The sequence below is a fragment of the Camarhynchus parvulus genome, chromosome 4 (assembly GCF_901933205.1).
Source record: "Camarhynchus parvulus chromosome 4, STF_HiC, whole genome shotgun sequence".
Lineage (NCBI taxonomy): Eukaryota > Metazoa > Chordata > Aves > Passeriformes > Thraupidae > Camarhynchus > Camarhynchus parvulus.
Window position 1 is genome coordinate 19,204,311 of NC_044574.1, and position 15,425 is coordinate 19,219,735.

The 15,425-nt window shown below is 36.9% G+C and overlaps 1 protein-coding gene across 1 annotated transcript in view; it reads left to right on the forward strand.

Annotated features, from left to right (window-relative positions):
- Window positions 1-6,911, forward strand: part of STIM2 (stromal interaction molecule 2) — a 63,742-nt gene extending 56,831 nt beyond the window's left edge. Inside the window, exons 8-12 of the mRNA XM_030946844.1 lie at window positions 130-297; window positions 498-598; window positions 844-1,082; window positions 4,443-4,644; window positions 5,455-6,911. Of these exons, the coding sequence (XP_030802704.1) occupies window positions 130-297; window positions 498-598; window positions 844-1,082; window positions 4,443-4,644; window positions 5,455-5,935 (1,191 nt within the window). The 3' untranslated portion in view covers window positions 5,936-6,911. The remainder of the gene's footprint in view (window positions 1-129; window positions 298-497; window positions 599-843; window positions 1,083-4,442; window positions 4,645-5,454) is intronic.
- The last annotated feature ends 8,514 nt before the right edge of the window (window positions 6,912-15,425 follow it).

A 15,425-nucleotide genomic window follows, 5' to 3' on the forward strand; every position in this document is an offset into this window, starting at 1 on the left:
CAACAATCAGCACACACCAAAACTCTGTCAAGCTTTGCTGTGCTGCTGTGGGCTGTAAAGGTGCTTATAATTCACCTGTTAGTTCTAATGATACTTTTGGTGACCCTTTCATTTCTTCTTGATTGCTAGGTTCGTATGGCTTTAAAAAAGGCTGAGAAGGAGTTTGAGTTGAGAAGTAATTGGTCTGTTCCTGAAGCTCTGCAGAAGTGGCTTCAGTTAACACACGAAGTTGAAGTACAGTATTACAATATCAAAAGACAGCATGCAGAAATGCAATTAGCAATTGCTAAAGATGAGGTAATAAATTATTCTTCAGCTACTTAAAGATTTTTCTGATCTGTTGCTAGAGATATGAAATAGTAAACACAAAGCAGATAAGCATTTGTGCCTTTTTTCTTCTCTGAATTGTTGTTTGCTACATGTCAGTATTGCTAATGTTTTGTCATCTGTTAAGTATGTTACTAGTTTTATGCATTTCACTTTACTTTGCTTTTTAGGCAGAAAAGATAAAAAAGAAGAGAAGCACTGTATTTGGAACATTACATGTTGCACACAGCTCCTCCCTGGATGAAGTGGACCATAAAATTCTTGAAGCAAAGTAAGAGGGTTACTGGGACAGGATGCATATTCTTTTGTGATTATTTGCTCCCGGAACAGAACTCCTGGAGAGTTACAAAATTGAGAGTCTTAGTGGTTTTGCACTTCACAAAAGCAATTAAAAAAATACTAAAATGTGAATAATTCAGCAGCTGTAATGGATCTTCTGGTATGCTGGAATGAATGTGTTGCTTTGCTTTATCAATAAGTACAGTGTATATGATTTTAATATGTGCCTTTTTTCAGGAAAGCACTCTCTGAGTTGACGACGTGTTTGCGGGAGCGTCTTTATCGATGGCAGCAGATTGAGAAGATTTGCGGGTTTCAAATCGCACACAATTCGGGGCTACCAAGCTTGACCTCCTCTCTCTACTCTGATCACAGCTGGGTAGTTATGCCTCGAGTTTCCATTCCTCCCTACCCAATTGCAGGGGGAGTTGATGACTTAGATGAAGACACTCCTCCAATAGTTTCACAGTTTCATGGTAAGTGACAAGCTCAGTAAAAAGAAAGGGGAAAAGTTGTGGGACATGGGATTTTCAAGTCAGTTGGGAGAAGAGTACTGAAATCAAACAGGATTAGACCAAAGTCAAAAAGACCAAACTTCTGTGTAGGATTTCAGATACTAGCTACAGTGGGACTTAAATGGAAAAGTGGGTTTTGCAATGAAGATAACATAAAGAAAAAGCGTCTATTTTGTTTCAGTGGGGGAGTGGGGGAAATTCAGCTAAGGTTTTGAAAGTGGTTGTCAACCTTTGATTGCTACTTAAATAAAAGTTTGTAATGAATAATGCTGAGTTTCTCTTAGCTCAGATGGAAGGGATGAGGTTAGCCCAGGGTTCCTTGAGCTATGAGAAAGATCACATCCTTTGGGAGGCCACATGCTACATAGCCTTGTGCACATTCTTTAGTGGTTGGAACAAAATCCTGTTGTTGTTCAAGGGAAGCTTTCAGACAGAATGTTTGTGTTTGGATATAGTGGGTTGATTGTTTGAGTGTCCATTGGAGAGGCTGAGTTCTGGAGGGAGAGTAGTCCAGCTTTGGTTAAACTATGATCAGAAGAAATACACTGGGGATTCAGACCACCCTTGCATCATGAGTCATTCTGTCAGAACAAGAGCCTGCTTCATGGATTTTGTGATTAACTGGACTCCAGAGGCAAATCAAAAAGATGAGCTCCCATGAAGTTATTCATACAAGCTGTTTTAAGCTGAGGAATGAGTAGGAAGGAAAACTGTCATGTGGGTACATTTTTCTTCCAGGGCTGGGATTTTCAGAAGAAATTCAAACTGTATTTTAAAATAGCATAAGGTTGCCACTTTGCTGGCTTCACTTAGCCTGCCTTGGGTACTTGTTTTTCTTCTTAATGTACCAACCTTTTTTTCTGCAGACCACAGTGAAAAGTTCATTAATCCTCTTGCAACTTGCTTCAAGTTCTGATCACTTTTAAGGAATGCTGTTTCTCTAGTTGTCTTCAGTGCAAATACTTTGATTTAAACCCTAGCAACAAATTTATTGGAGACCCAATAAAATATGGATGCCTAGAGTTAAGCTTACAATTCTATATCAAGAGGCCTGTAGTCTGATTTCAAAATGAAGAACTCCATTTATTGTCATGATTTTCCAGATGGTCTAAAATGACAGCACTTGGATATGTGTAAAAAACTTCAGACTTGTGAGTTTTTTTAGTCACTCTTCTCATTTAGGTCTTGCTTAGAGGTGAAGCCAGAGAAGAAAGTGCAGTTGATTCAAAGGAACTACAATTAGAAAAGGACTGTACTGTTTGTAAGAGCATACTTAGCTGAAACTTTACTGTATGAGGAAAATATGCTAAATGATCTGTTATTGAAACTAATGTTGAGGAGACAAATTATTGTAGGTTAGTCCAGTAAATATGGAATTATTCCCATCCTTTAGAAAAAAATAACAAATGTACACAAGGAAGGACAGAAGCATAATGGCTTGTCTTGGTCATGAGGCTTCAGGCAAAATGCCCTGTGCAGGAGGTCACTTAAGAAAGGGGCTATTTCCATCACTGGATCTAAAGTGGATTGGGATATTGCCTGGCCCCAGCATCCTTTGGACTCACAAGATTGACAAAATTTGAAGTCTGTTGGACAGGCTTTTTTGTGCCACAGCAATTGCATTGATAGGCTTATATGATGTCAAGCAATAGAGCTGTTTGAGCAGTCTCAAGTGGAAGAATAAAAATGGATTAAGAAATAGTGTCTGACACTGGAAAAAAGCCCTTACAGCTGGAGGGTGACAATGAAACTTCTATTTTTCCATTGGCTCATTTGGATTCAGCTGGTTCCTTGATTTAGTGAGCTTCATTTGCACTGGAAAATTCTACATGTTCAATTGTCTTAGCTGAATTCTTCATATTCCTGTGTATATACACCTGCAACGTATCAAAGTGCTTTTTACTTCTCTGAAAATTCACCAATGGTGCAATCTTGTTTGTTTTTTTTTTTTTTTAATACCAGTAAGTAGGATGGTATCTGATTTACCTGGACCTGTAGCAAAATTTCCTAAAGAGATTCTTACTCTCTTATCTCAATTCACATTTGCTCTTTGAAGATTTTTTTTTTTTTTGTAATTACACAAGATGATTTTTGAGCTCCCAACATGCTTTTAAGGTCAGTAGGGAATTCCTCAAAAGTGATATTAGAAGTTTGAGTTACATGTCAGCTCTCATGTTGAGAATTGCAAACCTTTCTTTACTGCTCAGGAGTGAAAATAAACCTATGTGTTGGCAAAGGTGCGCTTACTTACTGTTTAGTGAAAGTTGTGATTTCCTGTACTAAAAGAGAGTGGACAACTTGTCCTTTTCTGAGATTTCAGGAAGGGAAACTGTAACTTATATGATGATAAACTGGCATTGCAGAAAAGCAAATGTATTTTGTCAGGCTAGACATCCTTATCTACAAAAATAATTGAAGGGATTTTTAGCGTGTTGTGGTTGTTAAACAATTTTGAACACCAGTAAGGATCTGGTGTATCTTACATAAGCAGTGTTGCATTCCATGGGACAGTTTGAGGAGGGGATGTGAAACATCCTGAGACTTGTAACTGCTAGCTGAAAAGAGGTCTGTAGATTTTTTTCTGTACAAGTATTGCTGCCTAATTATCTTTTGAAGGAGGAATTGGATTAGGAACATTTGAGTTTATCACTTCCTGTTGCGTACTTTGCTGATGAAGTCTTGCGTGGCTGTCTCCACCCATTCTTAGTATTTTTACTTCCAGAAATTCATAGTTAGCCTGGCAACAGACAATGTTATCTAAAAGAAAGTTCTTGATCTTAAAGTTAGGTTGAATTATGTATTTTCTGTCATGTTATGTAAATGAAATTGGTCTTCTCTATCTAGCCTATTTTTCAAGTAGTGTAGTGTATATCAGGTGGCTGTTTGGTTAGTCATACCTACGTTGCAAAACTTTTACATTTTCTTCTAACCTCCAAGTCATCACGCAAAATACAGGACATTCTGTAACATACTAATTTCAGCACTGCTGTTTCTAGTTTATGAAGGGTTGAGAGTTTCAGTAGGATCTTTCTTTTTGTTCTCAAGAGAGCACAGTGAGCCAGAGCTTTAGTGTGCTTGGTCAGGGTTGTATTTGGCAGGCACAAAATCTCTGCAGTTGCATCTTGATTAGCTGCTTCATCTAACTGTAGAATGTATGAGGTGTGTCAGTCTTTCTTCCTCTGAAACTGTCAAGCAATGTCAAAGTTGTTTAAAAGTCACTGTCTGTCACTGAAGCAGATGTCTGCTACTTCGTCTTCAGAATAGATACTGTTAACATCAATGTCACTTGGAGAGTTTTGGTTTGCTTTTTCTCTGCCTCAGGGTCCATTGTAAAAGCTCCCAGCACTCTGGCAAGAAGCAGTAGCTTGTGTAGATCAAGACGCAGTGTTGTGCCATCATCTCCACAGTCTCAGCACGCTCTGCACTCCCCTGACCCTGACATCCTCTCTGTGTCGAGCTGCCCAGCTCTCTATCGAACTGAAGAGGAGGAGGAAGCCATTTACTTCTCTGCTGATAAACAATGGTACGGAGATTAGCAAACAGCACTTGCAACTCTTGATAGGATTATTGAGACTAACAGTTTAGAATTAGAGGTTAAACCAAGCCAAAAGTTAAAGTAATCTGTAGGATAATATAAATTAATATAGTCTACATGGAGCAGAGAGTTCTTGTCTGGTATGTGTATGTAAATAGCTAGCATGTCATGTACAGTTAAGTAATGTTACAATCCAGGGTGCACTGAACTAACCCTGATTCTCCATTACAATATGTTACTGGCTTTCACATCTGAAACTAGGATCAAAAGCAATGTCAGCTACTGGGCGAAGAGGAGATGGATGGTAACACAATTCTTACAGCATGTTGAGCGTGTACCTACTCTTGTTACATGGCCTCATAGGAAAAGGTTAAATTCCTTTTGGAAGGAGCAAATGAGCTTGTTGAAAGGTAGGGACACTTGTCCTGAAGAAACTTTTTGTATATGATAGGCTTAAATCTCCTTCTTTCATTTCATAACTTTTCTGACTTCACGTGCCAGAAAGATAGACTTTGTTCTTTGAAGTGAGATACAAATGACTTTCTGGGGAGATGCTGCTGCCCACAAAAGCAAGATTGCACAAACTAATTCCCTTAAGTTTATATAATAAAATGATGTAATGCAAGTTGTAACTTAAAATGTTTAACTTGATTTTTTTTTTTGTTTAATTAACTACTAAGGAAAAGTGTGGGTGGTGCTTTTAGACTAATGTTATTGATTCTAAATTAATTTCCCTTTTAACTCTATGAAGGAAATTGTAGTTTCATTATGTTTTCTCTTCTCTCTGCTCTGACTCAGGGAAGTACAGGAAACAGGTTCGGAATGTGACTCCTTAAATTCATCCATTGGAAGAAAACAGTCTCCTCCAGCAAGTCTTGAGATGTACCAGACAATTTCTCCTCAGAAAGTATCACCCGAAGAATTCTCACTTGAGGAATCATCTACAGGAGACTCCTCTTCTCTGACTGCAGATGTTTCTAGGGGCTCTCCTGACTGTGTAGGCATGGCAGAAACTAAGAGCATGATCTTTAGTCCTGCTAGCAAAGTTTATAATGGAATCCTGGAGAAGTCTTGCAGCATGAACCAGATTTCAACTGGGATCCCAGTCCCAAAGCCTCGCCACACCTCGTGTTCCTCGACCGGCAGTGATAGCAAACCCAGCCATGAAGCTGCTTCTGTCCCCAGGATAAGCAGCATCCCACAGGACCTCTACCAGAATGGTGAAAAAAATAAAAAGCCATCAAAAATAAAAAACCTCTTTAAGAAGAAGTGTAAGTGAGGTGGGCAGAAGAAAACCTATAGTAATATGATAAGAACTCTATTTTTTAAATCTTTAGGAATGTCATTCCATTTGAGCATCCCAGAGTGGATGCCCCAATGGAATACTCTGTAGGTCACCTATATTTAATGACTGTACTGTCAACGGTTGTGCCAGCTGTCAATGAGAAATCATTAAAACGTTCAGACAGTTTACATTAATTTCTGCCTATTTATTTCTTTATTTTTTTAGGTTGTCTTTTTCAGCTTTTTTTTTAAAATTTGATCTGTTGGGCTTTTTTAAGTTTATTCATAAACCATTTTTAAGCCACTTTGGACTCCTAAGCTTTAATGGACTAGTAAGCCTTCCTGGGCTTGCCAAAGTTTCTTGTTTACTGGAGCATCTTCCTATCTTTCCATAGAAATAGGACATTTATCTACCGGACTTTAAGAAAAATAAAAGAAGTAGAACTAAATGAATTGCACTACTGTTTTACAGACTGGAACAGTCTCTGCAAGTGAAACTGAAAGACTTGTATTTGACTGAGAAGATGAATCTTTTCACTTTTAGATCTTTTGGGGTTTTTAAGTAAAATTTAGCATTTCTAATTGACTTGATTTCTGGAAATGGAAATGTCATGCTTTTATTATGGGAAGCTTTGTTAGATGCATTTATTATTAGAATGGTTCAAGTCCTGCTGTAAAGATCATTTTTTTCCCAGGACTTTCACTGTGATTTTAATTCACTGCAGGCTGTATGAGAAACAAACAAAAAAAAGAAAAAAGAAGAAAAAAGTAAATTATCAAGAGAACAGGCTCTTGATTCCTTATGCAAGATGGTTGTGAAACTTGACTGAAGACTGAAAAAATTCACCTCTCAAAATGAGGAGGGGGAATAGTAGCTTTTGTTTACAGATTGACAGACAATGGACATTTGGGTTGTGAAAGTTTGTACTGTGGCAAAGATAATAAATTGGAAACATTATTGTGCTTGGGAATCTTCCATTTCTAGCTGATGCTTGTTTCAGACATGTTTCAGAGGTCCTGTTAATTGGAAGCTGTCGTAGGCCACATTGCTTATGCTTATTGCTGTGTATAAGTTATTATATTTTTTGAATTAGCTATTATTGTCTTAATGTTCTCCTTTTGTAAAATTTCATACACTTTATTTTTGTATAGTTTGAAGATTTAGCTGTTCAGAGATGTCTGAAGTAAATGGTATAATTTTATAATGCATACTGTTATACTAACTCATAATTTTAGATATAAAGATAGATATAAAGGTGAGATGACATGCTTCAGATAAAAGAAATTTTTGTGAAGCTTTTTTAGGGAGAGGTGAAATTACTGTGAGATAACAAGGACGCTTTCTTAGGGTAGCAGTAGCTAGGTGTTCAAAACCGTATTTTTATTTTTTTTGAACAATTGGAGACAAGAAATGTATGGTTTAAGCAACAGTGCCTTTTATTCAGTTTGAAAATATTAATACTGAGCAGGAATTTCTTCTGAGGTACATTCCAAGGAAATATCTCCTGCTCTAGTCAACAGAAGCAATTTACCCAGTGATGATTAAACAGTCTCAGATCTTCCATAGGGGTGTTCTCATTGCCTCAGTAGCAGGTGCCACTGCCAGGGACTTTTGACTGGGGGCTCACTTCTTGCCAATATGTATGTGATGTACTGTGTGAAAGAATTATTCACAGACTGCCTACATTTTTTCTAGTAAGGAGCCTTCAAAACCTGTAGCTAATTGAAATCAAATGATATGTGTCTTTTCTATCATTTTTTATTTAGGTTCCACTGTACATACCCAATGTGTTAGTTCTCTCCTCAAGAAGTGCTGGTGATTTTAACAGATCTACTGTGATTAGTGACATGGCTGAAAGAGAAGGGTTATGAAATGGGGTGGAGACCTTGCATGTGCAAGTACTTTACATGTCCTGGTACATCGGTTAATTCCTTAAGAGAACAGAAATAATCCGGAGTTTTGTTGTCTAACAGAGACTGATTGTAGGCCATCCATGCAGAAAATCATGGGACAAATCAATTATTTGATAAAGTTTGGAGAAGAAGAAATTAGTGGAATAGAAAATAATGAGAACATAATATTGTTCCATTATTCTCTGGATCATCAGATTAACCAGCTGTAGTTTAAAAATAAAGCAATTGCAAGGTAGCAATGGTGTCTGAACAAAGATTGTGCACTCTGTACATAGCAGACAACAAAAAGCAGTGATGAAAAAAGACTTGTGCTGAAGAACCACCTCAATGTTGAGCCTTCAACAGCTGTAGCTTAAAGCCTGATTAAGTACTTGAACATCTACAAAGGGAACAATTACCTTTATGCAAGTAGGGAACTTCCTGTGCCTCCCAGACAACTTGGAGAAGACTACTACCAGGAAAATCTCAGTGCACTTGAGAAGGCCATAGCAATAATTGAGTTTAAAATAAGATCTGGGGCTGGATAGTAGATCTTGGTGTGAGGTTTGAGTAACTCTGGCTCTGTCATTACCAAAAAAGATGAAGTGGCATTTTGGTACTGGAGAGTAAACATTTATACATGAAGAAAAAGCTGGTACTGAGTAGTGGAAGGGCAGCACTTCTTAATTCTGCTATCAAAATTGGGCAAACTCAAATATTGAGAAGCCAGAACAGACAAATTCAGTTTTCTGTAGTAAGTATAACTAAAAGTGAAATAGAGGAGGTATTGAGCTCTTTATTGGCTGAGAGTTAAAGCGCTAAGTATATTTTTAAAAAAACAATTTAACTATTTTCTGGTAAAAATACTTCTTTGTACTGTGCAAACAAATCAGATAAGATTATCATAGTGGTAGATTTTGGGTTCAAAATGGCAAACCTTTGGAGCACAGAGAACTCTCAACACTCAGTGTATCACCAGCTGTCCTGTAACTTTATAGCTGCTTCTTAATAAGTGTTAGAGAACAGAAAGCTTAAATTAATACAGTCAGAAGTGGTGAGTATTATATGTTGGAGGACAAATGAATTCTATGTTAATTGAGTTTATTTTTTATTATTTTAATAGCCACTTGCATTTCTTGCCATTTAAATTTGTCCACAATGTAAGTAGCTTCCTTTGCTCCTCCTGCAGAAATTCCCATCTTTAAATGGTTTGAGTCATGTTATTGAGGGATGCTGAGAGCTCTGAGGTAGATCTTCACTGGCAGTCATCGATCCAGTCTTAGCATTGAAGGACCTGGCACACATCTGTTAAGAAATAACAGAAAACTGAATCTCACATCCACATCTAAAAAGTGAGACAATGTGCCTCAAAAGGTTCTCTGTTCCATTTGCTACCAGTGTAACTTGAACTTGCTGGCAGTCAGAGAGTCCAGCCAGCATTCCAACTACTGGGATTTATAGGGCATATCAGTCACTTGAGACAGTCAGCTAGTGTCATTAGAGATTGGTTTGTGGGGTTTTGTTTTGTTTGTTTGTTTTGGGCGTTTTCTCACTTTTTTAGCTAAAATCCATGTTCTATTTTTAATTATCTGGTATTTCAAAAGATGAGGCTCTTTGCTATTTAAATGTTTTGTGTCCTTCGTCAGGACAGCAGCTTCTTTGTGGAAATTGCCTAAAAGACTTCTCCCTGTTTAAGGTTGCTGTTTAAGTCACTTGTAAAATGAAGAAGTGTCAAATGTAAGATTCTATATAAAGAAGAAAAAAAATCCCAGTTCTTCCAAAACGAAACAAACACAAACCTTTCCACAATTCTTACTAAAGCTACATGACACTTGATTAGCATAAAAGCTTTGGGAAAGGCATTTTTGTTACCATGGGGAATGCTTTTTACCATTTTATAGTGGACTTAGAGATTAAACCTGATTGTGCTTGTGTTTTTTGGTTTTTCATTTTGGTTGGTTCTCCTCCATCCCTCATCCCCACAGCTCAGTGATGGAACTTAAAATTGTTCATTGGCAGTTCCAGGCATATGTCAACTTTTCTTCCCCCACTGGTACCTAGGTAGTGGATTACCCTCTACTTCTGAAGGGCAGTTTGCTGGAAGAGGAAAAATTCTCAATTGTCATCCAAGTAGTAATGTTATAGTAAGAATGTGGTTCCTTGTTTGGAAGCCTAGAAGATGATGAAGCCAAGAATACTTGATTTCAGTTTTCTTGCAATATTTATGGATGCCAGCTGGAGTTAGGCAGTAATTTACAGCTGATTAAAAGCCTGAAAAGATAAAGCTAATTAGAAATTAAAGCTTTCAATATTTTGCCTTTTGCTTCCCAGTATATGGGAACATGGCTTGCACAGGAGGGAGATGAGCTGATTAGTATTTCTTATATCACCAGCTTTTAGAGTTTCAGGATAGTTTCATTCTGTTTCCACAATACATTGCTAGAGAGGGATTGCTACCTTACTTTCATAAGTATGCAATGAAATAGATTTTTTTCTATTCAATTACAAGCATATTTTTGAGCAGTGGAGAATGTAAGTAATTTTTTTAAGGCTAAATACAGGAACTACTAATTCTTGGACCTCTTGTCTATTTGCTTATCTCCTTGTGCAATGTGTTAAGTTGGATGAGCACATTTTTCTAATCTGTTCCAGTTGCTCTTACTATAGGGGTGTGTTACTATGTCGTGCTTGAATCACTGCTCCAAATTGCTTGTAGGCATTTTAACCTGGATGCTGCATCTTCAGTGATTCATGGTGAAGCCCACTATGCCTGGTTGACTCTAAGTGCTGCTAACATTTTCTGCTAGTGACACAGATGTTGGGATAACTAATAACCAAAAATTGCCTGCAGAGTTTGGCTGCCTGACAGTGTGTAGACGTTTAGGTGACCATTCTTTGAGGCTTCATTAGCAGTTCAAATGTGTTGTTCAGGTATTCAACAGATAGTTTTTGCTTCCAGCCCAGTACAGATGGTTTCCTGACTCTCCACTCAGTTTTCTGTTACATAAACAGAATGCACCAATTCATAAAAGTGGTAACAATATCAAATATTAAACTATTATTCCTGGGTGCTCTTGCATCTGACATTGCTGAAGCAGATGTCAGTACTTACCAATCTACTTCAGGCATTCAGAAATAAAGTAGATTTGTGTTATCTTTTGTTTTTCTTTACAACTTTAAATCTCAAGTTTACCAAATTTTGTGTGTGTGTTCTGTGTATTTAATGCTTCACTGAAATGTAAGTGGGAAGGTCCAATTTCTGCTTAGATGTTAAGGATTACACATTTGAGCAGGGTAAAAAGAAATGCCTATTTCTCATTGGAGAGGAAAAATGTTTGGTGGTATTTAATCTCCTAAGGAACGCTCACAATTTAGATTTCTGGAGATAAGAGGTACATTCAGTCTCAACACTTTCAGATCAGTAACTTTTTATCCAACAAAAAAATCCCGCTTTTTCTTTTATATGTACATGTAAAGATAGGATACCTTCTTATTTCTAATTTTTATTCTATTTTTCACCCAGCATTAAATTTAGCAGTTACAGTACTAATCAGGGTGATTGATAGACCTCAGAGCAGTTTCAGAGAACCTTTAGTAGCATGTCTTAATGTCAGTTTTTGTTTAATATGTGCTAAAGACATCTGAATCAAACTTTGTCCTTCACATTCCTTTTATTTTAATTCAACTCAGTTCTTTGTGATCCCTCTCCTGTTAAAAAAATAAACAGGTACTGGCAGTTGTTTATAGTTTAGAGTATTACAGGCTTTTTGAGTTGGGAATTACTAATAGATGAATGATAAAGAGTTGCCTTTTAAAGACTTTGTCACAGTTGGATATTGTAAAAACACTGCTGTACTTCAGGTGAATGAGGTGGAGCATTGGATGGTGTGATTTGTATATGAGTGGTAAAGTTATCTTTTAATTATCCTTTGATTGTTTATTTGTGTCTTAATGCTGCACAATTATTTTCAGACTTGAATTAATTTAAAATTAAGGTCAGTATGTCCAGCCTTACAAAAGTCAGTCTTCAGCTGTCAGCCATCACTCCGTTCTTACAGAAATTGATGACAATCTTAAATATTTGTACTAGCTTGTTAGCTTGTTGGGTGGTAATGGATTCTGGTTAAGTGTTCAGGTGGAAGGCAGAGAACTTCTGCAGTGAACTAGGTAACCTGTGTTCTTTATCAGCTTTCAAACCCATCTCCCAGTAAGATGGAGTCTCCCCAGGGGAATGTAGATGTACTTACTGCTTGGAACTTTGTAGTTAATTATATTTGGCTCTCTAACTCTAATAACTTGCATGTGTGCTATGCTTGCTTGCTTTTCAATAGCTGACAAAATCTATAGGAGATCTTGGGAGTTTGTCTTAAAAAATTGCTGTTAAAAAAAATAAAAGACTGACAAGGGAAATCTGTCAGGCTGTGAACTGAATAGAATGAACAAAGAGACCAGCTGTTGTCTAAAAGTATGGTTTAAATAATTCTTAATGAAACGAATTGGGTAGCACATTGTCTGTTTTCACATTGCTCTCCTCCAAGCAACAAATATAATTAGAATACCCTAGACTTCAGCAAGGCTGTTTGGGAGATGTCTCGCCCTTTTTTTATTTTTAATTTAAATAACGTTGAGTTGTAGTGAGTGTTCAGCATATTAATGCCTGACTTAAAAGATTAGCAGAATTTGAATGACTTGCATTGTTTTGTTTAATTACTGCTTTATAAAAATGTAGATACTTGCATAAAGCCCATTGGATCTGGATATGTTTTAATGACATAGCAAGAAGAGGACCAAGACAAGTAAATGTGTGCAAAATTTGAATCTTAAGATGTTTACTGTTCTGGGAAGAGATGTTCTCCATGCAGATTCTGCTCTTCCTCTGCTCTTGGCTTCTGTTTGTTTTCATTAGTTGAACTAAAACAAGAAAGAAAGCCCTCAGACTGACTAGTTTCTGTCTCTGATATATACACTGTACTTGCTTTTAACCTCACCTATTGCATGTTGTTAATGCTGTACACAAATGCATTTGGGGTATTTCTTTGGTGTTGTACAGCATGATGCATTTCATCCCCTTTCTAGTTTACCTCCCATTAGCTATATATTGCTTTACAACTGGAAAAAAAACCTGAATTTGGGGGAATTTAGTCTGTTTGCATATAAAAATCTTTTTTTTTCTTTTCTGTGAGTCTTATGAGAAATGTCCTGCTTGGAGAGTCTCAGACAGTATTTTCCTGTGTTTATTCATGTTACTTTGCTTTACTTTATAAGTGAAAATTGATTTTATTGATTTCTGATGTGTTGTTGCACTTAATGTTGAATAAATCTGACTTTCATTTTGAAAAGTGAAACTGTGTTAGTGAAAATGTTATGTAATTTTAATTGATCTTAGCCTGTTCCCGGAGTATAAAATTTTTTTTTTTTTTTTTTTTTTAACTTATGTTGAGATAAGTTTTCTTGGTTCTTAGGGTTCTGGCCAGTATTTCTTTTTTCATGCTGTTGTTAAAGCTTGACAGCAATATTACTGTGAAAGGAAAGGTAGAGACCATTTTGTTTGGCATCTAGGGTGCTACAGTCAGGTTTGTAAAACCAAAGTCCTACTGCTTTTGCTTGAAAAATCCTTTCTGAGTTTAAGTTGTTTAATATTTTGAAGATTTGGGATTTTGGGCTTGTGCTGTTTTGTTTTCTTTCACTCTTTCTTTTCTTTTCCCTTCTGAACAAGCTGAAAAGCCTTTCCAAGTGACTGCTGGAATAATATGTAGCCTTGTGATTTTGAGCATGAGAATTGGTTTGAGAGCCTGTGGCTCTCTACCAGAAAGAAAAAAACAAACCAACAACCCTTGTTGTTGTTTAATATTCCTTTTAACTTGTAGCTCAGAGAAGGAAGAAGCTCAAGAAGAGCTTTTTCAAAGCAGCTTCTCTCGTAACTAAAAATCCCACTTCCGTGGAGGTGACAAGATTGTGGTGGGGCAAATCAGTGAGTGACAACACAGGTGAACCACAGGTTCAATATGAATCATGTTTAGAGAATTTAGATTAGTTTTTTTTCCAGATAAAAATGGATATTGATAATTGAGTCTGTATATAAATTATGTTCAACTATAGTTATCTAATACAGCCCACTTCAGAAGCAATAATTTAGTGAGTGTGTGTGTGAGTTGGTCAGTGGTTTCACTTCAATTTGTCCTTGGTGTTCTTGATTAAACAGTGTTAACAGTTTATCAATGGGGAAATCATATAGACTGGCAAAACCTAAATCAGCAGCTTCAGAGAGCTAAATTATTGGGAACCTGCTGTTTACTTCTCCTGCAAATGTTGATTGAGCTATTAAGCATAGCTTATAAGAAATGGCTTATTTTACTGCAAGACTTGGCACCCAAGCAAGTGGAACACACAGCATTCTAATCCCAAAGAGCATTACTAAGTTTTGGTTAATTAACAGCTTCAGCAAGCTGGAATGCAGTCAGTGAAGTCAGGGTTTGATTTTTTTTTCCTGATGAACTGCATTTGACTACTATTGAATCCAAGTCCATTGCCTTACACTGCCAAAACTCAGCTTTTAAACTCATAGTTTTTCCAATTTCACTGGTCATGGAATCACTTGTGAAATTCTATAGTATCCTGCTTGCCCTGAGTGAGGTGGAGGATGTGAAATAGGGTTGAAATGGGACAGGTAATCTCCTGTAAGGTCTTTTGGGCATTTAGCTGTTCCTAGGCTTAGAGTGTTCCTGGTTATTTTGGTTCTGGAACAGTTTCAGAAAGGTCTACCATATACTCCTGGTACTTTGAGTGCCTTGTAAGGATGTGCCAAGTATCCAGAAATATATCAATACAGTGGGAAATATTTATTTATTCAATGAATTTATTTGTATTCAAAGAGAAGTTTAGCTGAATTTCTGTCCGCTTAAAGCTGCAGTACTTGTTTGTTTCAATCCTTCCTCTTCCACTTCTGTGTCTCAAAGAGGAAGTTAAATAGTTGAGTTCTAAAGGCCAGGTTTTGTCTGTATTCCAAGAGGTCTTATCTTTCAACGTATGGCTAAACATATCCTGGAAGTAATTTCTGAACCTCATGCTGGATTTCCTATTGTTCTCTTTACTACTAAACTATTCACTCTCCAGTTTTTCTCATCAGTTTTATACAGAAGATGCTTAGCAATAGAGAAATATTCCAGAGATTGTCACAATTACAGCCTGGGGGTGCAGGCACATGAATAATTGTATGGATGAAGAAAAAGACAGCAGGCAGGGGCACAGGAGAAGAAGGGATATACCATGAATTGTTTGTACTTGTACCTTCAGCCATTATTCCAGACTCTGGAGTCTGGAATAATGGCTGAAGGTACAAGTTACATATGAGGGAAGCTCAAACACAGACTATGTAATTGATATTTGGGTTTTTTCCCCCCTTCCTTATTCCTGCTCTTAAGAAATACACCCTTTTTTAAGGTGTAGATATAAGATCCTAAGGAAGATTGTCAATGGAAATACTGCTTTGTGTTAAAAAAGGTCAGTTCTGCTTTCTGCTCAATCTATAGTGTGTATAATTTTTTGTAGCAATTTTAGATAAAATACTTTGAGAAAGATAAATAAAACATCAG